General features: G+C 48.1%; 1 protein-coding gene across 2 annotated transcripts in view; it reads left to right on the top strand.

Annotated features, from left to right (window-relative positions):
* Positions 1–1,399: 1,399 nt before the first annotated feature.
* The window catches only part of UBASH3B (ubiquitin associated and SH3 domain containing B), a 153,092-nt gene continuing 130,509 nt past the window's right edge, over positions 1,400–23,982 (top strand). Inside the window, exon 1 of one of the 2 annotated variants that reach the window (XM_045162978.1) lies at positions 1,400–1,933. In XM_045162978.1, coding sequence (XP_045018913.1) covers positions 1,773–1,933 — 161 coding nt within the window. In that variant the 5' untranslated portion in view covers positions 1,400–1,772. The remainder of the gene's footprint in view (positions 1,934–23,982) is intronic. The other variant, XM_006072534.4, reaches the window with a different exon arrangement.

Below are 23,982 nucleotides of genomic sequence, written 5' to 3'. Positions count from 1 at the left end.
GTAAACTGGGATAATAATTATACACACACCATAGGGTCATAAAAATTAAATGAGTTAATTCATTTATCATTCTGAACACAGTGGTTGACACATACAAGAGCCTAATAAACAAATGTTAGGTGGTAATATAATCATCACCTGAAAAAGAGCAACTATCACCGACTTGATGGACATGAGTTTGGGTGAACTCAGGGGGTGATGGACAGGGAGGCCTGGCGTGCTGCAGTTCATGGGGTCGCAAAGAGTCGGATACGACTGACAGACTCAACTGAACTGAATTGAGGGTTACTCTGTGCCTTTTCCATTACACCGAGCAGGGTCCCCCTAGCTAACTGAGGACCATAAATGTGTCTCTGAATGAAACAGCTTTAATTTCCCCAAGCCAAGTTCATGGGGGCTGGTCATCAGCTCTCCCCACAGCTTCACAACTTGAGAGCTGGTCATCAGCCCTCCCCCCACGTTTTAATATCCCCAAGACCAGCTCTCCTGAGGGCTGATGACCAGCTCACAAGTTGTGGAGGTGTGGGGAGAGAGGGGTTGCTAGGACTTCCACCTTCTTTGAGGTAGGAGTAGTTTGGGCAAACCTATGATGCAACTTACTTGTCACCGCTGAGCAGTGATGAAGCAGTCTTTCTTTGAATGCTTTTACTGAGAGGGTACTCATTTGCTATTGAAAATCAACCCATTCAGCACCGAACACCTCTTAAAATTACAAAGTGTTCTTTCTCAGTTCCTGCTCCCCCACCCTCCTCCACATCCCACTTCCTTCCTCACCACCTTCTTCCTCCTTTCATCTTCCCCTTCCTCTTCTTTCTCCAGTTTTCTCCCTCCCTTGTAGCTCAAATGGTTAAGAATCTGCCTGCAACGTGGGAGGCCTTGGTTCGATCCCTGGGTTGGGAAAATAGCCTGGAAAAGGAAATGGCAACCCACTTTAGTATTCTTGTCTGGGAAATCCCATGGTCCATCATGGGGAATACAGGTCTTCAGCGTGATTCCTTGGCCAGCTGATGGGAACTTGGTCTCCAGTTGCCATTAACAATCCTCCGGGTCTTGCACGGTCTCTGGGAAGCAAAACCTTTTATCTGGATGCTATGGCTTGGCCTTCTGGTCCATTCATGTCGTCCATCAGTTTGCCCAATTTCCACTAATAACCCCATCTAGAACCACAGGAAACTTGAAATGGGTTGATCTGGTGTCTTGAAGCCCCGCTGGCTCCGGATGGAAGCCATGGAGAAGCTGGAGCGCTGAAGTGACTCTCCGGAACCAGTGTACACACAGGCAGTGCTGGTTCCAATTCTCTGCCCAGAAGCACCTGGACTTGTACAGCCTGCGCCCAGCCGGGAGCAGTCACGGGCCGCGCTGCCGCTTTAAGAGAGGGGCGGGGCCCGGGTACAGGCGAGGCAGAGCCGGCCCACAAAGCTCCTTTTCCTTTTTGATCCATTCAAAAATTACTCATTGCAAATTCCCGGACTGCTGGGAGCGGAGAAGGAAGGGGGCGGAGGAGAGAGGGCTGCTGCGGGCGCCGAGCAGGGGGCACCCGGGGCCCGAGTGGCGGCCGGCCGGCCGGGCAGAAAGCGGCTCGCAGTTTTGGCTCCGGTGGCCTCACCAGGAAGCGTCAGTCTCGACACCAGGGAACCTCCGAGCGCCGCCTGCGCCTCCGCCTGCGCCCGGCTCCGGATCCCCGAGCCCCTCTCCCCTGCCCCGGGCCGGCCCTCCGCCCTCCTGGGCCCTCCGGCTCGGGTGCCTTCCCGGGCGATGGCTGGCCGCTGAGCATGGCTCAGTACGGCCACCCCAGCCCGCTCGGCATGGCTGCGAGAGAGGAGCTGTACAGCAAAGTCACCCCGCGGAGGAACCGCCAGCAGCGCCCCGGGACCATCAAGCATGGATCGGCGCTGGACGTGCTGCTGTCCATGGGGTTCCCCAGAGCCCGCGCGTAAGTGGCCGAGCTCGCTGCCCCGGCGACCCCTCCCGCCCCACGCGGCCAGCCCTCGGCTTCGCTCCGGCTCGCCTCCCATACCCGGCGGGAGGCGCGCTCCCCGCTGCCCACGACCTGTTGGGGGCAGGCTGGGCGCGCGGGCGGCCCGGGACTCGGCTTCTCCGGCACCAGGGTGCAGGGGAGGGCGCTGCGCCCGAGCGCTGGGCCAGGGGCTGGCTGGGCATGCCTACGATGAGGCGTGTCCCAGTGCGCGGGACGCCTACGGGCGAGGGCACCAGGTTCGAGTCCACGGGACTGTGGCAGGCGCCAGGCCTCCGCGGGTGTTGCTAAGCCGTTCTCTCCCCGGGCTCCCTGAGGTCTCCAGCGCCGAGTCCCCGAGGGAGGCGGGGCCCCACAGAGGCTTCGTGCACCCTCTGGATCCCGAACGCCGGCCTGGCTGGAGGATCCACTGCTGACTGGGAGAGGGCAGGGACGGACGGCGGGGCCAGGAGCCCGGCGCTCCCACCGCTGCAGCTTTCGGCTCCGGATGTCGTTCTGGGTTCTGTCTCCCTCCAGAGTAGGAGCAGCGGGAGCGTAGGGGTTGCTGCGTGTTCATTGATGGGGAGGTTGGAATGAGAAGGGGAAGCAGTGCCCCCAGGGGACCTGGGTTCTCGTCAGTGGTGACGGCAGCGCAGGAATCTGTGGGTGCCTGAGAGTAAGGGGGTGGGAGGGGGTGCGTCCTCTCTCATCCCTTTTCCTCCTGGAGGGTGGGGTAGGGCAGAGCTGAGAGCGCGCAGGTGGCGCCCCGGCAGCCTGCTGGTAAGAGGCCTGGTCGCCAGGACAAGGTGGCAGTGGCCCTAGGAGTTTTCGGAGGCTGGCCACCCAAGTCTGGACCTCTGCCTGGAAGGAAGCCAAGGCCGGGTGGCCAGGTCCTTCTTCCCCCTTTATTCCTCGCATGCAGATTTCTTAGGCCCGGACACAAGGCCTGGGATCCTTGCTTCTTTGAATGACATCACCAGCACAGGGAGTTAGGCAAACTTTATCAGAAAGGGCCAACTTGATTAAAGTGGTTTTTTTTTCCTTCTTTTTTTTTTTTTCTTTCACATGATAGCTCTAGGTTTCCCTTACTTGGCCTCTGGGCAAACCTTCATTCTTTACTGACTTGGCTGTAATCTCTTATCAAAGCTTATTCCTGATTTTATCATTCCACCTAACCTGCTGGGACAGGTTGGTGTACCCTATGGTCGGAGGCCATAAAATGGACTTACAGTTCTGCCTCACACTGACTTCCAATCACTGGGGCTCCAGTTCCTGATGCCAGAGTTACAGGGAGGAGATGCGCTGAGCTCTGCAGGGGTGTGCCAGGCTTGGAAACTGCAAGTCAGGTCCTCCTGTGTGATGGATGTGCATAGCTGTCCTTAAGAAGGGGAGACAGGGGTTGGAAATCTGTGGCTCGAAGGTGCACAATTAGAACAGCCCCCAGCATTTGCTTTTTCTAAAATGAGGCCAGCATTCAGGACCTAAATTGCTTAATTAAGGGAAGAAATACTTAACTGAGTTCTTCAGACTGTCACGTTCGCTCTCCGAAGTGGTTTAATAGGACATATTCCTTCCTGCACTGATGGGTCTTTCCTACGTAGATGAGTCCAAGAGGCCTCATCTACGTCCTGATAGATTAGGATGATGGTTTAATTTTGGCTTGTTCAATCCTTGAGATCTCGTACAACTAGCATTTGTTGGTGGTGGTGTTTAGTCGCTAAGTCGTTTCTGACTATTGTCGCCCCCATGGATTGAGCCCTCCAGGCTCTTCTGTCCGTGGGATTTCCTAGGCAAGAATACCGGAGTGGGTTGCCACGCCCTCCTCCAGGGGATCCTCCTTCATCCAGGGGTTGAACCTGCATCTGTGTCTCCTGCATCGGCAGTCGGATTTGTTCCTGCCAAGCCACCTGAGAAGGCAACTAGCCTTTACTTTGTGGTGTTCTAATCACTTCATATTTATTATCCATTTTATCCTCTCAGCAGCCCAGTGAGAAGGATAATTATGTGGCCCTTTAATGAACTGGGAAAGCTGTTTTTTAGAGAGGTCACATAACTTGCTTAGGCTTACCACCATGAGCAGTGAATCTGGGATTCATGCTCAGAGCAGGCATGTGTCTGCTCATCCCAGGCCTCAGAGCCAGGACCAGGATGTAGTGAATTAAAGTGGATAAAGTACTTGGAGTGGTGATGCCTGGTATGTAGGGAGTGATCTTTAAGTGTTCCTTCGTAGCTTAGTCGGTAAAGAGTCTGACTGCAACGCAGGAGACCTGAGTTCGATCCCTTGGTTGGGAAGATCCCCTGCAGAAGGAAATGGCAACCCGCTCTGGTATTCTGGCCTGGAGAATTCCATGGACAGAGGAGCCTGGCAGGCTACTATCTGTGGGGTTGCAAGAGTCGGACACGACTGAGCGACTAAGCGTGCGACTGCGAGTGCACTGTATTAGCTTTTGTGGCTGTTGTAGCCAATTACCACACTCTGGGTGGTTTAAAGAAAAAAAAAAAAAAAAACAGAAATTTATCCTCTCACAGTTTTGGAGGAGGCCAGAAGGCTTAAATAAGCATCTCTGGGCTGAACTCAAGGTGTTGGCAGGACTGTGCCCCCTCCGGAGCTTCTAAGGAGAAGCTGTCCCTTGCCTCTGTAGCTCCTGGTCTGCCAGCATTGTCTGGCTTGTGGCAGCATTCCTCCCGTCTCTGCCTCTGTGGCCACAGTGCTTTCCTTTCTTTCCCTGTCAAATCTCCCTCTGCCTCTTTCCCATAAAGACTCTGTGATTGCATTTAGAGCCTCCCCAGATAATTCAGGATAATCTTCCCCATTTCAAGATCCTTAACTTAATCTTATCAGCAAAACCCTTTTTTAACCATAAAGTAATATGCACAGGTTCCAAGAATGAGGGCATGAAAATTTTGGGAGGAGCCCCTATTCAGCCTATCAGAGCTACTGTTATTACTAACATCCCCTCTCTTTACTGAAAAGGTGACAGAGTGGGTCATGATGAAACATCCTGGGGAGGGAGGTGGGTTTACCATTCCGTCTCGTCTCCTCAAATGCTCTGTCTCGGGGGTCAGAGCCCTTGGCGATCACGTGATCTAGTCCACTTCCTTCCTGGGCTGACATCTCTTATACTTAAGCCCAGGGAGGCTGATGTGGTCAGCCTTCCTCATAATAACTTAATCAGGTCAGTAAGAAGAGGGTCTTTCCCCCGGGCCATCTGAGATTCCAGAGAGCAGACTTGGAGCTTCATCTTGGAGTGCTGTGAGCAAAGGGAGCAAGGGTATCGGACTTCGCTTCTGAGTAGCCTCTTTCTTAGCCTTAAGCCTGGAGCGTGATGAAACGGCAAGCGGGAGAGAGCAGCTGGCGGTTCCTTGGGTTCAGGGCTGCAGTGATGCTTCAAGAAGAGATGAGACCAACGTCTGGAACTTGGCCCTTTGGAGGGAACGGTGGCAGCCAGGGCTGGCAGCTCTGGTTTCCCCTCTGGGTATGACTGTGTCTGGTCTTGTGCAGCAGCAAGAAGAGCCCTTTCACTGGGCTCTGGGTAGGCTGCAGGGAGATCCCACACCAGCAAAGCCCAGGTCCCTTGCCAGCCTGTGTTGCGCTCTGGTCTTGAATAAGTCACCCAAGCCCTCAGGGCCTGGCTGGCTTCCTCTGAGGGGAACAGGATTAATTAACGCATGCTTGTTAAGTGCTTGACTGAGAGCAGTGCTGAGCAAGCAGGGTGACCTTGGGGTATGTTTCTCCAGCTCATTATACCCCTGAAGCTGTGTTAGGTTTTTTCCAGTCCAACCCTGTGACCTTTGGTCCAACTTAGACCTTCTGTAGAAGAACCCCACTGTGTGAGGAAGGACTGAGAAGTGGTCATTTTTATGGTGTGTGTGTTCGCGCACGCACACACACACACACATGAATGCAACCACAATGCAAGGAGGTGTCAGGGAGGCGTGAGGAAGGAAGATTTCAAGGGGCCAAAGTGGCCTATTCCTTCCTTTTTCTTTCTATGTGCTTAGCTCCTCCTTTTCCCCAAAGTTCTAAAAATAAAGTCCCAGCTTTGTCAAGACTGGAGTAAGGTTAGTTGGAAGGAAAAGGAAGAGTGTGCTGGGAAGGCCTGGGGCCAAGATAGGGCCGATTGTATCACCCAAGAAGGCTGGAGGAATTCTGATGGAATGTTGCTTTTATGGTTTATTTTTGTCTTTGGTATCTTTATTATTTTTTTTTATTGGAGTATAGTTGATTTACAGTGTTGTGCCAACCTCAAGCGTACAGCCACGCAAACACAGAAATCTATCCCCTCCCACATAGGCCATCCCAGAGCTCCCAGTAGAGTTCCCTGTACCACACATCAGAGTCCCATTAGTTACCTGTTTTATATATAGTCGTGTGTATATGGCAGTCCCAATCTTCCCATTTATCCCCCTACTCACCCCCTTGGAGTGTTGCTTTGCATTCCCTACTTGCTTTCTGTGGTTCTGGGGGACAGTGAGGCTCTTTTTCTTCTGTCCTCTGCAGCTGGAGGCCAACTCTGGGAGCCATCACCCCACAAGTGAATTTGAGGAGGCCCCCTCAGTTGGTAAAGAATCCGCCTGCAGTGCAGGAGATATGGGTTCGATCCCTGGGTCGGGAAGACCCCCTGGAGAAGGAAAGGGCAACCCACTCCAGTATTCTTGCCTGGAGAATTCCATGAACAGAGGAACCTGGTGGGCTGCAGTCCATGGGGTCGCAAGAGTTGGGCACAACCGAGTGACTAAACAACCACCACTGATACCACTCTGGCCTTTTGTCTTGGTTCCGTTTATTTGGGGCTAATGCTTTGTCTAGAGCACTTGGCTCTCTAATGATCGAGAAATAGAATCTTACAAAAGAACACTAAAGCCAGGGTTTGATGCCCTGAGTCCTAGCCTAGCTTCTGACTGACACTTGAAGAATTTAGGTCTTCTGTGGCATCCCTTTCACTCAGTATCCCAATCATCTGCTGTGCATGGCAATCCCTGTTTGGTGTAACTCAAAATAAAGCTTTGTGAAGACCAGACAAGAAAAGTTAAAAATAGAATCTGGACCAGGTAGATAGGGTTGTTGTATTATTGTGTTGGATTGAAAGAAAAGGAAAGAGGTTAGATGGTGGTTGGGGTCTCCAGCAAGGATTTACATGTGCAGTTCGGTTATTGCTGTTTGAACAACGCCCAGCTAATGAGCAGGACAGTGGCAGAAGGAAAGAGCTAGACTAAGCGCCTTTGACTTTGGATAGTCAGCTACGTTAGCTACGCTTCACTGCCCAAAGATAAAAGCAGTTCTGAGCTGGTGACACAAGGAATTGAGACGCATCTTCCAGAACCGATGAATTCAAGTATCCAGTTTCTCTGGCCTTCTCCAGCTTACCTGCTGCTGGACGTTGGATCCCCTGAAAGTACCTGGTCAGCTCAGCATCTCTGCATGCACGTGTCCTCAGTCGCTTCACCCTGTGTCCATCTCTTTGCAACCCCATGGACTGTAGCCTCCCAGGCTCCTCTATCCATGGGATTCTCCAGGCAAGAATACTGGAGTGGGTTGCCATGCCCTCCTCCAGAGGATCTTCCCAACCCAGGTATCAAACCATATTTCTTGTGTCTCCTGCATTGGCAGGCGGATTCTTTATTCACTGAGCCACCTGGGAAGCCCAGCACCTCTGAATCATGATCAGTTCTGGGTGGGGGCTGCAGATGCCTTCCCAGGGACCTTGGGCAGAATGAGGAGACCAATCAGGGCCCCCTTGGAGTGAAGGGATCTTAGAGGTAGATGGGCAGGAAAGTCTCTACTCCACCTACAGTTACCGTGTGCCCACGCACCACTCCCTTGCATGTGTATGTTATTTTGTGGGTGAAAATTGCTCTCCTGTGCACTCAGCATCCCTCTTGACCTTGAGAAAAGCTTCATTTTAAAGATGAGGAGACTTGAGGCTTAGAGGGACTTACTCTGCATCTGGTTCATTGCTGTGACAGCCTTAGGCTAGAACTGCAAGTCCAGTGAACTTCTCATACTACCCAGAGCAGGGGTTTCCCAACCTCTGGGCCATGGACTGGTACCTCCTATCAGGTGAGCAGTGGCATTAGATCAAGAAATAAAATGCACATTAAATGTAATGCATGGAAATCATCCTGAAACCAGCCTCCTGCCCCTCCCTCTGTGTGTGAAAAAATTGTCTTTTATGAAACTGGTCCCTGGTGCCAAAAAAGTTGGGGAGCACTGACCCAGAGGATTTGGCTCCAAAGGAAGCATGCATTCTTTTTAAAATTTACTGAGGTCTGATTTATGTACAATAAGCTAAACTTATTTAAAGATTGGTCAGTTTTGACAGATGAATGAATATACCCATAGAATCACCTCTTCTCACCTCTTCAAGACAGCTTGTGTCCTTCACTCCTGTAAGTGTCCTCGTGTCCCCATTGGTCAATTCCTTCTCCACCCTTATCCCTGGGCGGCCACCAGCCACCAACCTGCTTTGTGTCACTGAGTATTAGTCTACATTTTCTAGACCTGCATATAACTGAATCATACAATGCCCACTTCTGGCTTTTCTCCTGATGTTTTTGAGACTCATCCATGTTGCATGTAACAATAGTTTGTCTCTTTTTTTGCTGAATAGGCCTTATATATTCAGATGGGCTGGTATCGTAATTATAATCCCTTGCACCCAGCGTCTGTGAAAATTCCCTATTATGCCCTAATACTACTTTCCATTTTTAGACCACTTTAGAGATTTCAAGGGGCTTCCTTGGTGGCTCAGACGGTAAAGAATCCACCTGCAATGCAAGAGACCCGAGTTTAATCCCTGGGTCAGGAAGACCCCCCTGGAGAAGAGAATGGCTACCCACTCTAGTTTTCTTGCCTGGAGAATTCCACTAGACAGAAGAGCCGAGTGGGCTACAGGCAAAAGGAGAAGAGGGTAACAGAGATGGTTAGATAGCATCATCGACGCAATAGACATGAATTTGAGCAAACTTCAGAAGATAGGGAAGGACAGGGAAGCTGGCATGCTGCATCCCTGTGGTCACAAAGAGTCAGACACAACTTAGTGACTAACAACAACAACAAAGAGATTACAAAGCTGATTCGTACACATAGTCACTATTAAGTTTCAGACATTGATAATTTCATGAGAAAACTGAGGTTCAGTAGATTAAGTGCCCCAGAGAGTGAAGAGAACCCTGCCTCATGACTCTATCCTGTGGTTTTTGTCAGTACCCCGCCCTTGGTGGCCTCAAACTGCTTTTCACTGAGTGGATCAGAATGCCCAGAGCTAAGGGCTTTGCTTTTCAGAGGCAAGAAACTAAGGGAGCCCTGTCGCCCGCCAGCTTTCCTCCTGCCAACTGCGGTGGTGGCGGAGCTCAGCACCACCCCCATCCCTACAGGCATCTGGTGTGGATGTGTGCGAGGGGGAGTCCCTCTTCTTGGGCAGCCAGGAACCGAAGAGACCCCAGCCACCATCTGCGTGGCACATTGACTTCTCACCCATGACAGCTGTTGGCACGGCCTGGGTTTGAAGCCCAGCTCCGCCTCTTCTCTCTTGGTGACCTTGGTTGAAGAACACTCTGAACCTCAATTCTCTGTCTTTATACTGTTGACAGTGTTGACTGGAAAAAAAATGCATGAGACTTCCCTGATGGTCCAGTGGTTAAGACTGGGCACTTCCAATGCAGGGAGTATGGGTTCAATCTCTGGTTGGGGAACTATGATCCCACATGCATTATAGCAACAACAAAAAAAGGTATAGCCAGAAGTTGAGAGGTATGTTTTTCGATGGGGGACTTGCTGAGAACTCAAGCCCAGGAGGCAGCCTCTCAGATATCTCTGGTGGATCTCATTGAAGAGGTGAGGGAGCACTCAGGATACAAAGGAATTTTGCAGCAAAAAAACGGTAATAAGAACATCAAACGGCAGTGAAAGTGTTAGTCGCTCAGTCGTGTCTGACTCTTTGCGATCCCATGAACTGTAGCCTCCTCTGTCCATAGAATTTTCCAGGCAAGAATACTGTAGTGGGTTGCCATGCCCTTCTCTAGGGGTTCTTCCTGACCCAGGGGTCAAAACCGGGTCTTCTGCATTGCAGGCAGAAGACCTGCAATACTGTCTTACTGCCTCCTGAAGACCTGCTCACTGTCTGAGCCATGGAACATTAAGAGATCACTATGAATTAAAGAAAATCAGACATCTCAAGTTAATGAATGAAGAGCTTTTCTATGTATGGGAAGACGCAAGAATCCAGGCTCACTGAAATCATTCCTTTGATGTGCACCTCAGCTATCTGGGGCCAGCATCCGGCCTTTCTCCATCCTGAGTGCCCTCGGTGCACCGTTGGGGGTAGCTGCGGTGTCTGTTGGCTTGATGGCTGTAGTATCCTTTGTTACTGATATGGCAGGTGACATTCTTTGTCTGCAACCATGACTGTACTTACCTTGAAGGAAGGACCCTTGTGAGGGTTAAGGTTGCTGAATCTTTGGGGAGTGCCTGTAACACCTCAGTGGGGAAGGAGAGTGACTCCTGCTCTGGTGGTGATTTCATTCTGCATGATTCCCTTTGCCTTGGGGTTCCCAGTTGCCCCCCTCTTTTACATCTCTCTGCTCCTCCCTGAGCTGTGGCCGTGAAGTCTTCAGTGTGGAGCAAAGGCGAGGCAGATAGCCACCTTCCTCAGCATCTTGTCGTTGCAGAGCGCCCCAGGGCTGCCGGCCAAGTGGAAGCAGACCTGAGCAGAGCCAGGGCCACCCAAACTGCTGACTCCAATAAGTGGCCAGGCTGGGGATTTGAAGGAGGGCCATATGGTTATCCTCTGATTCATCTCAAATGGAATCAGACTCCAGCCTTGGAGAGGAAAAAAAAAGCACACTGAAGAATGGTTCCTTCATTGCGAAGTTCTCTGGGTGCCATTGGAGGGTTTCTTGAGGCTTATGGGAGAATCTCTGGGTTTTCTCTTCCCTGGAGGATGGAAGGATAGATGCGGCGGCGGCCTGAGTGCTCTGGATCGTCTGTCAGGAGCTCAAGCGATGATAGGTATTGTCCTTCCTTGCTGGTCCCTCTTGCTAACTTCCCCGTTTCCCTGGTGACTTTGTTATCAGGTTCTTTGCCACCTGCTGCTTAAGAGGTTGAGGCTTATGGGGAAGTGCCTCAGATGGACATCCAGAAATTGTCTAGCTCCTACTCTGCGCACAGCATCCCATTAAATTCTGTGCAGGAAAAGATGAATGTCGAGTTCTGCCGCCTAGCACTCTCAAGTCTGCCGCGGGCTCTAGCTGGCTGCAGATCCTCTGTGGTGACTCTCTGAGGATCAGGCGGCCTTTCCTCCACCTGGGTGAATAATCCTCTACAGATAACTGACAGGCTCTGGGTTCAGTTCACACCCCACAGGGTACAAGAGTAATGCACAATGTAAGCAAGCTCTGTGTACCTTTCTTTCAGACCCTGGCTTTGGGCTTTCACTCTGCTCTCACTTGTTGGCTCTTTGGACTCACATATATCCTTTTCCTTCCCTGGGCCTCAGTGTTCCCACCTGTAAAAGGGGCTAAGTTCAACCACCCCTCTGATTCAAGTTCTGGTGACTCAGGGGTGATGTGGACAGTATTTTCATTCCACCCAAGGATGTTTTCACTGCCTCCTGTGTGCTTTTCTGTTCTGAAGATTTGGCTTCTCTTTTTCGTTTTGCTTTGTTGGACTTTCCCCAGTGCTATATGGTCAAATTCTTCTCCGTTTCAAGGAAACTCTTTAGGACTATTGATATTCTAAAGAGTAAATAAGTGGAAAGAAAGAAATGAGGCAATTACAATGGTGGGGAGTCATCTCACTAGTGTGCATTAGTATAATTTTTAAATTGATAGAATGTGCAAATTCTTGCAAAATGCTGGTGAAATGAGACAGAAGGTTAGGGCCTTGAGTCCAGCCCCCGGGGGGAAAGAAATTGCTCCTTGGCACCTTTTTAATTAAAGGGACATCAGCAGCTGTTTTTGCAACAATTCCCATTGTGTTCTGTTGCTCCAGTGGAAGCATAAACATCCTTGTACAGAAAGCACGCATGGCAATGAACTCCACTAGGACCAGCTATTGCCACCCACAGTGGGAAGCTGAGAGAAACACCAGCATCACAGCTCACAGCAGTCCAGAGCACGCCAAGGGGAAGCTGAGCACACAGATGGCCAGAGGCAGCCAAATGTTTCTGATTTCCTTCCAGCTTTTGCTGGATAAACCTTCTCTGTGAATCAGGTGGCAGGATTGTTTAGACTCCTACTTCCAGGTCGACGGTGCCCCATTCAGAAATATTTACTGTGAGCCTTTGCTCTCTAAATGTTTATCCTCTTCTCTTGGGCAGGAAGCACAGAGAGAGAAGGAACGATAGCTTCCTCCAATGGCTGCTTCTGTGTACAGTCCCTTTAAATACAGGCAAACACATGCAGAACCGCACAGGGTTGCTGGGTTTCTGAACCCGAGGCATCTGCTGTCTCCTTTCTTCATCAACCTGTCCTTGAATCGCCTGCATGCCCTTCCTTTCTCCTCTTTCTGCCTAATCAGGTTTCCCCCCGCCCTGGAGAACTAGTTCAGCCACAGAACAGCTGACTTCCCTTCCCTTTGCTTTCTTCTCCCCCTCCCCGCCTCTTTTTGTCTCTCTTATCCTCTCTCTTTCATCTCTTGTCCCTCAAGCCTTCACCTCGTGAAGTAAACAGGGTAGGGAGCATCATCTTTCCATCACTGATGATGCGCTTTGTCCAAGGTCTTCAGCCACTTCTCCACAGTTATCCTGGGGGCCTCTTATATCTTGCCAATCGAAATCTTTGAAAAACAAGACTAAGAAAAAAAAAGCATATGTTTTTATCTTCATGAAAAATTCCGAGTAAAGCCATTTAAATACACACACACACACACACACACACACACAGATATTTCATGGTGTATTTATGGGCAACTGTTAGAGCCTATTATAAGAGAAGTGGGAGTACAAAGATAATTAGATGTAATCTTTGCCCCCAGGGGACTGACGATCTAGTGTGGAAAATAGAAAATTATGATAAGATGTTGAAAATGTGATGTAAGTGGTAGATGCAGTATCTAAGTGAGACGAGGAGGAGGTGATATAACCAGACAAGGGGGCCCCGAAGTAAATTTAAAGGACAAATAAGAAGGGAGCAATGCTTTGCTTTGGTTTGAGAGGTCGGAGTCAGGGAGATCAGCAGACAGTTCAAATGATTTCATATTACACTGCAAATGAAGATAGAGGCAGATTTTAATTTAAATTAGCTGTCATCTTGCTACCACCCCCTTCCCCTAGCTAAGTGAATGACTTGTTACTGTTTAGAAGGAAAGGAAAAAATCCCGACTACGAAAGGAAACAGTTGGCGCATTAGTTGAGCCCAACTTTCTATCTGGCATTCTTTTATTCATTGTTCCATTGGGCATTTGTGTTGCTTCTGCTGTGCTGCTCGGTGGACCCCATGGACCATGGACCGTAACCTACCAGACTCCTCTGTCCATGGGATTTTCCAGGCAAGGATACTGGAGTGGGTTGTCATGCCCTCCGCCAGGGGATCTTTTCGACCCAGGAATCTAACCCATGTCTCTTATGTCTCCTGCATTGGCAGGCAGGTTCCTTACCACTAGCACCACCTGGGAAGCGCATATAAACCATACACATGATTTAATAATGCAATTAATGCCATATTAGAGGTTTGGAAAGAAGCTCTGTGGGACCACAGAGAAAACAATTAGTGTAACTTGAGAAGGTTGAGGAAAGTAGAGGAGGTGACAATTAAGGCAGAACTTAAAGAATGAATAGAGATTCTTTAGGTACAAAAGAGGCAAGAGCATTCTGAGAGAGAACAGCAAGAAATTCAGAGCGTAAGGCACATGGGGGCTGCAGACTGATGAAAAGGAGATAGAAAAGAAGTCATGAGAGATGAGTGTGGACAAATTATTGGAGCCAGATTGTTTCCTAGAGGTTATGGAAAATAACATTTGAAGGCAGAGAAGTCAGTATAAAGTGAAACGGTGCAGAGGAAAACTAGCCGTGGAAGCCAGTTAGAAGGTGGTTGTAATAGTCCTGGTGAAAGATTAATAGGACTTGGATTAAAATACATTAAGAGCCAGATGCTAGACAGGTTCTTGAAATTGAAGTGACAGGATTTATGATCTGTGGGGTGTGAAGAGTAGGGGAGCATAAATGTAGCTCAGGATTTCCGGCTTAGGAAACTAGAGAGGCGGAAACATTATGAATTGAGATAGAACATATGGAAGATAGATAAAGAGCAGGGGTCCACAACCTTTTTGCACCAGGGACCGGTTTCATGGAAGACAGTTTTTCCATGAATAGGGACGAGGGATGATTTGGGGATGATTCAAGCACATTACACTTATTGTACACTTTATTTCTATTGTTTTGACATCAGCTCTGCATCAGGCATTAGGTCCTGAAGGTTGGGGACCCCTGGTCTAAAGGCTGAGGCAATGAATTTGACTTGAGACATGTTTTAGGTGCTACAGACATACAGGTACAGATGCAGCTGGAGATGGGACTCTGGAGCTCAGAGGAATGGTTAAGGCTAAATTTGGATATATATGATAGTAGAAGGTGTGGGAGTAGGTGTAATGAACCAGGCACAGGGTATAAAGAAAAGGGAAGTGGAGTGAGAGGGAGGTTCAGTAGGGAGGAGACATGATTCGTGTTGATGTACGGCAGAAACCAACACAATATTGTAAAGTAATTATCCTTCAATTAAAAACAAATAAAAAGAAAAGAAATCAATCCCCATGGGTAGAATTCTGGGGCACCAATTTTGGGGTAGAGGAAAGAAAAAAACAGGTGAAGGAGGCTAAGAGGCATGGTTCAGGGGGCAGGAAAAAACAAAGAGATGTCCTGGAAGAAGATAAGGAAAGAGAATTTCACATAAAAGATTTAGGTCAACCAGATGTTTCTTTCCCTTTGTGTTTCCAAAGTGAGTAAAAATTGTTGGAAGCAAATGCAGTGCGTTGTGAATGAGATGTTCTCAGAGGATGATTCTAAAACTCTGTAGGGTGTCTGGTAATTCCCTTCAGCTTCCCCAGACTCCACGACCAGGACCCTGAGATGCTGCCTAGCTCTTTTGACAGCTCTTTCCACAGAGAGCTGGAATCCGTTCTCTGAAACTGAGACCGCTGACAGAGCTGACTGAGTAGACAGATGATCTGGGATTTCTGATGTAAGAATCATCTGCCCTTTAGAATTCCCCCACTGCTAAGTTCCACTTGGAGATTCTACCTCCCCTCCTCCCATCCCTACTTCAGTACCAAGCTTCAGCCCCATTCATATGACATCCGAACTTACTTGTTCTCACTGGAAACCAGGCGGAAGTCACCTAATTATCCTTGCTGGTGTGACCCTGCATTTACTTATTTATTGGCTGCGCTGGGTCTTCGTTGCTTTGTGAGGGTTTTCTCTAGTTTCAGTGAGCAGGGACTATCTTCATTGTGGTGCATGGGCTCCTTGCAGGGGCTTCTTTTTTTGTGGAGCACAGGCTCTAGGTGATCAGGCTTCAGTAGTTGCAGCACACAGGCTCAGTAATTGTGGCACACAAGCTTAGTTGCTCTGCAGCATGTGGAATCTTCCCAGACCAGGGATCGAACCCATGTCTCCTGCATTGGCAGGTGGAGTCCCATCCCCTGCACCACCATGGAAGTCCTGACCCTTTTTTTTTCAATTCAACAAATCTTTCCCCATCCTTGCTATGTGCAGGCAATGCATTAAGCACCATGGATAAAGCATTGAGAAACTGTCTCAGCTCCTGTTTTATATCTCAAGAAGCTGAGATCTCAGCCTGCCATGTGCTAAGCTCATTTTCTATCATTTCCTCTCTCTGGTAAATCCCTGCCACCACCACCTCTCCATCAGGAAAAGCTCATGTCGAGGAATGCTGGGGATCCATGCTTTGTCTTTAAGACCTCAGGATTCAGGAGGTGACTGTTGGTCAGGGGCTGGACCATCCTCTGTGTCCCCGAGAGAAGGTTTTCTCCAGTCTTCTAAGTCCTTGCAAATTGTTCTGCATACTTGGGTCTCTCTGTACTCAAATACACCAACTCAAGTTGGTGTCTGTTGTACACCAACAACCTGGAGATGAGTAGAGAGGTGTGGAATCTGGATGGGTGATGGGTGATTTGGAAGGAAATGATAGAGGAAAGAAGATGGAGGAGGAAATAGCAGAAGATCTTGAATGGGGAGGAGGAAACTTGAATCAAGGTGGGATAAAGTAGATTTACTCCCCAAAAAAGGAGTTGTATTTTTCATGGTAGGTTGTATGTTTCTGGGAATCGAATTTCTAAGAGCTGACAGACCCAGAAGATGTAAGCACAATATATAGCTTTATTTTTTAAAATTAAAAACATATATTTATTTCACTGTACCAGGTCTTAGATGTAGCACACGGGATCTTCAGTCTTCACTGTGGCATGCAGAGTTTTAGTTGAGGCATGAGGGATGTAGTTCCCTGACCAGGGATCAAACCCTGGGCTTCCTGCATGGGGAGTGCCAAGTCTTAGCTCCTGGACCAGCAGGGGAGTCCTGTAGTTTTTAAATTTAGGTGATTTGTTGAGTGATGGTTCTTCATGAGTTACAAAAGGATGTTGAGGAAGGAAGATAAACAATATCCTTTGTAAAAGATGTCGATAGACACAGGTGCTCAAGAAATGTTAGTTATTATTCATAACTGAGACAGTTCCTAATATTTAGCTGCATAGTAGCAATCATTTGCTCCTGACTTGAGAGTCACCTATGACAGAAGAAAGGTTTTGCATCAGAGTGAAGAAGCTCAGATAAATTTCCTGACCTCGGTTGAAAATGACTGGAATACCTCTTACGAAATAGAGTATTTCTACTTGTAAAAAAAACCTGCAGAGGCAGAAGCTCAGAAGTGTCTAGTTGGAATTGCTAGTAAAGATTATCTATTCCGGCTCCCACGTTTTACATAGTGTCAAATGAGACGAGCAAATGAAGTTACTCTTTCAAGACCCATACCTGGCTTGTGGCCAAAGGAGAGCTGCGGCCTCTCAGTCTGACCATGGTTTCCTTTTTTTACATTGGGTTACCTCTCTAGTCCAGGCTCTGCCTCTAAGAAATCAATTTCTGACAAGGCTTTGGCTCTGTTTTCTGAAGGAATGGATTGGTCTGCTGTCTGGATTAGCCTTTTCATATATTGTGTTGCATTTTTTTCTTTCCCTTTTACTCCCTTCTTCCTGACTTTTGTTTGCGTCTCAGCCCATAGAAGAGGAAGCTGATCTGTGGAGACGCCAGATGGCGTGGGGACCTCTGAGATGCAGGCTGGGGTGCGTGGGTGAGGAAGTGTCGCACCAGGGGCTCTGTAGGTGTTGGAGGTGATCCTTTGTTGTCTCAGTCACCCACCCATGAGGGGTATTCTTCTCTGGGGGAAAGAAAATTGGCTTTAGAGACAAAAGATCTGGCTCACATTCGGGATCTGTTACTTTCTGAGAATGTAGCTTTTAATTTTTTTTTTTTTGTACTTTTGGCCATACCTCGAGGCATGAGGGATCTTAGTTGCCCAGCCAAGGATCAAACCCACACCCCCTGCACTGGCAGCCTGGAGTCTTAACCACTGGACCACCAGGGAAGTCCCGAGAATGTGGTTTTTGAACAGATTATTTTTATACGTTGGATGAATCAAAATAAAGCAATGTATATAAACATAATAAAAACCACAAAAAGGCAGGCACATAAAGCGATACTACTATTTGTTATCAATGGTTGGGTCCTGGTACTTTGAGGCTTTTCCAGAAAGTCTGTGACCTGTTGGTTTTGTGTGACTTCTGGTAGGTTGTTCTAATCTTCACTAACCAAGCTCCGTTCTCCCAGAGAAGCTAATTCACAGTGGGGAACATGAGAAGCCCTTTGAGAGGCCGGTTCCATCAGGGTAAACACGTCCTTCTGGAAACTTGAGTTTTTACTTCACCTTTTTTAGGAAGTAGGGACATGAATCATAATGAGTTAGAAAGTGTCTTTTATGAAAATGAGAGATTTCGTGAACTCAAGCACATGTGACCAAAGACATGTATAGTAGTTTCCTATTGCTGCTGTAACAAGTTCAGGGGCTTAAAACAACACAAATTTATTCTCTTAAAGTTTGGACAGCAGAAGTCCCAACAGGGCAGTATGGCTCAACTCAAGATTTCAAGAGAGATGCATTCTTTCTGGAAGCTCTAGGAGAGAATGTTTCTTGATGTTTCCAGCTTCTAGAGCCACCTGCATTCCTTGGCTAGTGGCCACTTCCTCCGTTTTCAAAATGCATCACCCCAACTTGTGCTTCTGTCATCTTATCTCCCATCGGTCTCTTTCTCCCTCTTTCTTTCCCTTACAGACCATTATGAGTACATTCTTCCAACTCAAGATCTTTGGCTTATTCTTCTGTGAAGTTCTTTTTGCTGTGTAAGGTCTGGAGATGAAGACATGAGCGTCTTTATCTGCCATGGCATGCACATGTGTAAGCACTCTGCGTGTCTCTTTAGTTCATGCTATTTCTCACAGAGTAGAGGTCTGCTTGGCTCTCTTCACCTGCAGTTCCTATTGTTCACTCCTCATTTGCTGTCTCATCACCCTCACTGTTCCCAATCCATGCACCAAATATTTATAGCTAACTTTTGCTAAGTGCCTACTATGTACATTTGTGTTGTCATTGTTTAGTCACTAAGTTGTGTCCAACTCTTTTGCGACCCCATGGACTATAGCCTACCAGGCTCCTCTATCCATGGGATTTTCCAAGCAAGCCTACTGGAGTGGGTTGCCATTTCCTTCTCCAGGGAATCTTCCCAGTCCAGGGATCAAAGTTGTGTCTCCTGCATTGGGAGGTGGATTCTTTACCACTGAGCCATCAGGGAAGCCCTACTGTGTACAGACAACATTTTAAACAGATGATGCATGGGTTATTTTGTTTATTCCTCATAACAGCCCTATGAGATGGGATCTATTATTATTCCCTTGTTACAGATGAGAAAACTCAGGCACAGAGGGTTTTTTTGTTGTTTTGTTTTTAAAGTTGCCCAAGATCATACAACTAGCAAGTGGTAGAACTTAACTTGGATCAAAACTCCAGGCAGTCTGACTTAGTGTGATTTCTTAACCAGCCCCCACAGGATTGACATGTAACTGATGTTTAGTAAAAGTCAATGAATCGCAGGAGGAAACGAGATCTGAAGAAGCAGTGTGCCATTGGTAGATTACACAAAACTAGGGTCGAGAGGGCAACCTGCCTTGCCCCTTGGTTTGGTTGGGGGCCCCAAGTAACTGCAGTGTGGTTGACTGTGTAGAAATGTGATCTGAAGTTGTAATGTTGTTATCACCCTTTCTGAAAGTGGTGTGTGTGTGTGTGTGTGTGTGTGTGCTACTCATCTTGGTTCCAAATTGAGAAGACAGGATTATTCTCAGGAATTAGGACTCCTTGACTTCCACCTCTCCCAGCCACCACAGGCTGCTGCCAATTGAACCCCCAAGTGGAAACAGAAAGACTGCTCCTATTCCTGTGGCCCCCCAACAGGGCTGCTCGGACAGAGTGCAGAGTGGTTTGCTTTGTACTTGAGTTTGTGGTCAAAGCAACATACATTTGAATTCCTACTGCACTTTGAGCAAGTTACTACACTCCTCCAAGCCTCAGTTTTCTCATTTATTAAATGGGGATAATGAGACCTGCCTCAAGGGGTTGTTATAGTGATTAAATGAGATAATAATACATAGAAAAGAGTGCATAGTAAATGGTAGGTACAGGTTAAGATCAGCAGCTCTAGAGCCAAAGGCAGTGTAGTGTAGGAGGCACGAGGGTGCTCCAGTTCAGTTCATTTCAGTCGCTCAGTCGTGTCCGATTCTTTGCGACCCCATGAATCGCAGCACGCCAGGCCTCCCTGTCCATCACCAACTCCCGGAGTTCCCTGAGACTCATGTCCATCGAGCCAGTGATGCCATCCAGCCATCTCATCCTCTGTCGTCCCCTTCTCCTCCTGCCCCCAATCCCTCCCAGCATCAGAGTCTTTTCCAATGACTCAACTCTTCACATGAGGTGGCCAAAGTACCGGAGTTTCAGCTTTAGCATCACTCCTTCCAAAGAAATCCACGGGCTGATCTCCTTCAGAATGGACTGGTTGGATCTCCTTGCAGTCCAAGGGACTCTCAAGAGTCTTCCCCAACACCACAGTTCAAAAGCATCAATTCTTCGGCGCTCACTCTTCTTCACAGTCCAACTCTCACATCCATACATGACCACAGGAAAAACCATAGCCTTGACTAGACGGACCTTTGTTGGCAAAGTAATGTCTCTGCTTTTCAATATGCTATCCAGGGGTAAGTTAATAAACCAACCAACCAATGTGCATAGTCACTAAGTCGTGTCCAACTCTTTGTGACCCCATAGACTGTAGCCAGCCCACCAGACTCCCCGGTCTATGGCATTCTCCAGGCAAGAATACTGGCGTCAGTGTTACTTCCTCCTCCAGGGGATCTTCTGGACCCAGAGATTGAGCCCAAGTCTCTTATGTCAACTGCATTGCAAGCAGATTCTTTGTCACTAGTGCTACCTGAACTCTGGAGTCAGGGTGTTGTGTGGGGGGAATGAGGGGACTCCAGGGGTAAGGTAATAAGCCAACCTAAATTTTTGGTGAAAGTCCGTTTCCAAGTTTGCTCCCCAGCATCTTCACTGGGATAATTTAAATAGCCTTCGTTCCACTGGGTGAAGTTCTCAGGGAGAGGAAGGAGCTTGCTGAGGAATGTGGAATGGCTCTTCTCCTAACCTCTCCTGCCTTCTTCCGGGCTTCACAACTCCACAGAGCAGCTCCCCTCATCGAGATGAACCCCTGACATGTCAGCAGGGTGGGGAGGATGGCAGGGGGTGCCAGAGGAGTCTGCTTGTAAGTAGGACTGGAGAATCAATCGATCCATCAGAAGGAGCCTTGTAGGAACCTCAGACCTCATGCAGACCTGCGGCAACTCTGCGCATCGGAACATTTGAAGTTCTTATCTCCCTTGGAATGTGAGATCACAGGCTTACAACCGATGGCTGGACAGACAGCCGTACCCCTTTACTGTCTGGCTGCTTCAAGCAGCAACCTAGATGTCACTTCATCCATTAAGTCTTGGCAGGGAGGTGGCAGGTATGGTTGTCCTGTTAGGACTGCGGCTGCCTGCCCTGCTGGCCAGTAGGGAGGGGACATGGGGGAGAAACAGAGCGACTGGACACCAGTAAAGCCACTTCAGCAAGATGGGCAATTTCATATGTGACCGGTGAATACTTTAAAAGGGAATGACTCTCTGGGGACCTTGAGCAAACAAAGAAGGCTACTGTTTGCTAGACAGCGGGCTTGGAACCATGTGGAGGATAAGGGGAAATCTCAGTGAATTTCTTATTTATTTCTCCTTTCCCTCTATTGCAGGCTGGCGAACAAGCCACTGCTTTTCCTTTTGAATTTATTTTTTATTGACATATAACTGATTTACAATGTTGTGTTAATTCTGCCGTATAGCAGAGTGACTCAGTTATACACATATATACATTCTTTTTTATTGCTATATTCTTTTCTATGATGGTTTGTCCCAGGATATCGAATATAGTTCCCTGTACTATATATACAGTAGAGCCATGTTGTTCATCTTTTCTATATCTAGGAGTCAGTCACCATGGCTGTCTGAGTTGGCCTGGGAAGCAGGTAGCATGGGGGCTAAATATACTTAGTCTGAAGAAGACCTGAAGGGATAAGGAAGATGCTGAGACAGGGCAGAAAGTGGATGCTATTACTTCAACAAGAATTTACTGAGTGATGACTTTACGCTGGGCACCCGGGATTTGTGCTGGGTGTTGGAGGTTGAAAAATGGGTAAGACCCAAGCCCTGACCACAAGGGGCTCCCAAGCTCTTGGGGAGGACAGACTCAAGCAGATGACTTTGATATAATGTGATAAGATAGTGAAGGAGGGAAGGTTTCTCTCCTCTAACATCTGGAGAGCTGTCATGTGAAAAGAGGGTACTTGTGTTGGGGACTTCAGTGGATGGCTAGAGTTGCTGGCAGGGGTAGGGGGAGGCGCTGATTTCAATTCACCAAGAAAACAACTTTTGCAAACGAGGGACCCAAGTCCGGTATGCTCTGCCACCCAAGGTAGTACCTTCTCTCTCTGGTTGGGATTGATTGTAAATCAGCTTCCGTATCAGCCTCCTCAGAAGGACTCAAACATTCGATGCGGGGAGCCGGCGTGAGGACCTCCACCCATGGCAAAGGTCATGAGGAAGGAGGCTCGACATACGCAAAGGCGGGATCGACCCTCAGGAATCCCCCTGGAAATTCTCGAGCATCTACCCCCAAAACCAGAGTCTGCCTACTTTACTACTTTGTGCTCTCACCTACACCTCTGACTTTACGGGGGACTGTCCCCCACCACCTCTTTCGGAGAGGAGTTTTGGCTTTGACATGCCACGCTGATTACAGGTGGATATTCGTGACACTTCTAGGTTGGTGTTAAGAGTGGATCTGAAGTCCCTGGGGGGTGAGGTGGACCTGCATAGGATCTGAGGTCTGTTGGGAAGAGTATGGAATCCAAGGGGTTCTTTCTAAGCTTTTGGATGGGTACTTTCACATGTGTGATTCTCTTCACAGCTCCAGCAGTTAACAGATAGCTTCTCCTATTTAAAATATGAAAAAATAATGAAGCTCACGGAACTGAAATACACACAAAGCTATTAAAGAGTGTAACAGGGTGGTCCCAGAACCAAGAGCATGAAGATAGAAGGACCCCAGAGGCACCTCACTGACTCCCCGAGGTATTGAACAGCCAAGGTGGAGGAAGGCGATTGGAGGAATCCCACAGCAGAGGTGTGTAGACCTTCCTTCTAAGCCCGCTGTCTTTAAAGTGTCTTGGTGTGAAGTCTCTGGGATCCTCTGAGCATCCAACTCCCGGGCATCATCTTTTGGAGCAGTCCCTCCAGGATTAGTTAAGCATGGCTTATCCTCACAACAGGACTGAAGGAACATGCATTGATGAACTGAGGGAGTGGAGCACAGACCTCAGGGGGGTGAGCCTTGACACTCGCTTGCTGGGCAGTTGGTACCCACTGATGGGCATTTTGGGATGCGGAGATGGGCAGAGGCTGAGAGAAGCAGTAACAAGCAAGATGCAGTGAAGGACATGGGAGATGAGTCCAGTGTAATCTCGCCAGGGCAGAACAGCGGCTGTAAGAAAGAAGAGAAAGAACTGTTACGCTGGAGAAAAAGGAAATGAAGTGGCTTTGAGTTTCTTAGATTTGGGAGACTGGAGTTTTCAGCAGTAAATGGAATAGCTTTAGGTCAGCCTTTCACTCCTTACAAGAGAAAATTCCAGAAAGGGTGATGCTCTTCCTGTTTTCACTGCAGTTTCTGGTGATGGAGAGCATGTATATTGCAACACTTTTTTGCTGAAGAATCCAACGCTGTTTCCTTGTTCGGTCCTCTTCGCTCTGGAATTGCTTCTGTTGCAGAGGGAGTTAGCTTCTTTAAAAGAAAAAGAAGGTTGTGATAAAGGAGGAAGTGCTGTCATGTCCCTTTAGCCTTTCTCAGCTCACTGCTAAACTCCTGCCAGCATACTGAAACACTGCTTTAGAGTCATCTGTCAAGGGTTCGGGATTCCTCTCCTCCTTCCACTGATTTTCTCTTAATAGGGTTGTTTGTGTTTGTGTGTATGTGTGTGTGTGTGTTTCAACACATATTTATTGGGCCTGCACGGTGCCAGGGTCAAGAGAAACAAATACAAATAAGAAATGACCTCGGACTACCTTGGTGCTTTCAATCTGATAATGAAGAAGTTATCAAATAAGTATGTTGCACTCTGCTACGTGCCTAGAAATACAGAGATATGAATGGTGTTTTGGAGGAATCGCACAGGAGCAAGAGAATATCTCTATTTGGAAGATCCTTAGTTCTTCCAAAGCTCTGGATATTGTCAAGTGAATATTGTATTAGGTCCTCAAAAGTGTTGGAATTACATACACTTTTCTTAAGCTTCATTTAGAGTGGTTTTAGGTTCATAGTAAAATCAAGAGGAA

Source organism: Bubalus bubalis, chromosome 16 (genome assembly GCF_019923935.1).
Source record: "Bubalus bubalis isolate 160015118507 breed Murrah chromosome 16, NDDB_SH_1, whole genome shotgun sequence".
Lineage (NCBI taxonomy): Eukaryota > Metazoa > Chordata > Mammalia > Artiodactyla > Bovidae > Bubalus > Bubalus bubalis.
The sequence above is the reverse complement of the archived record's forward strand: the minus strand, read 5'-3'. Positions and strand labels throughout refer to the sequence as shown.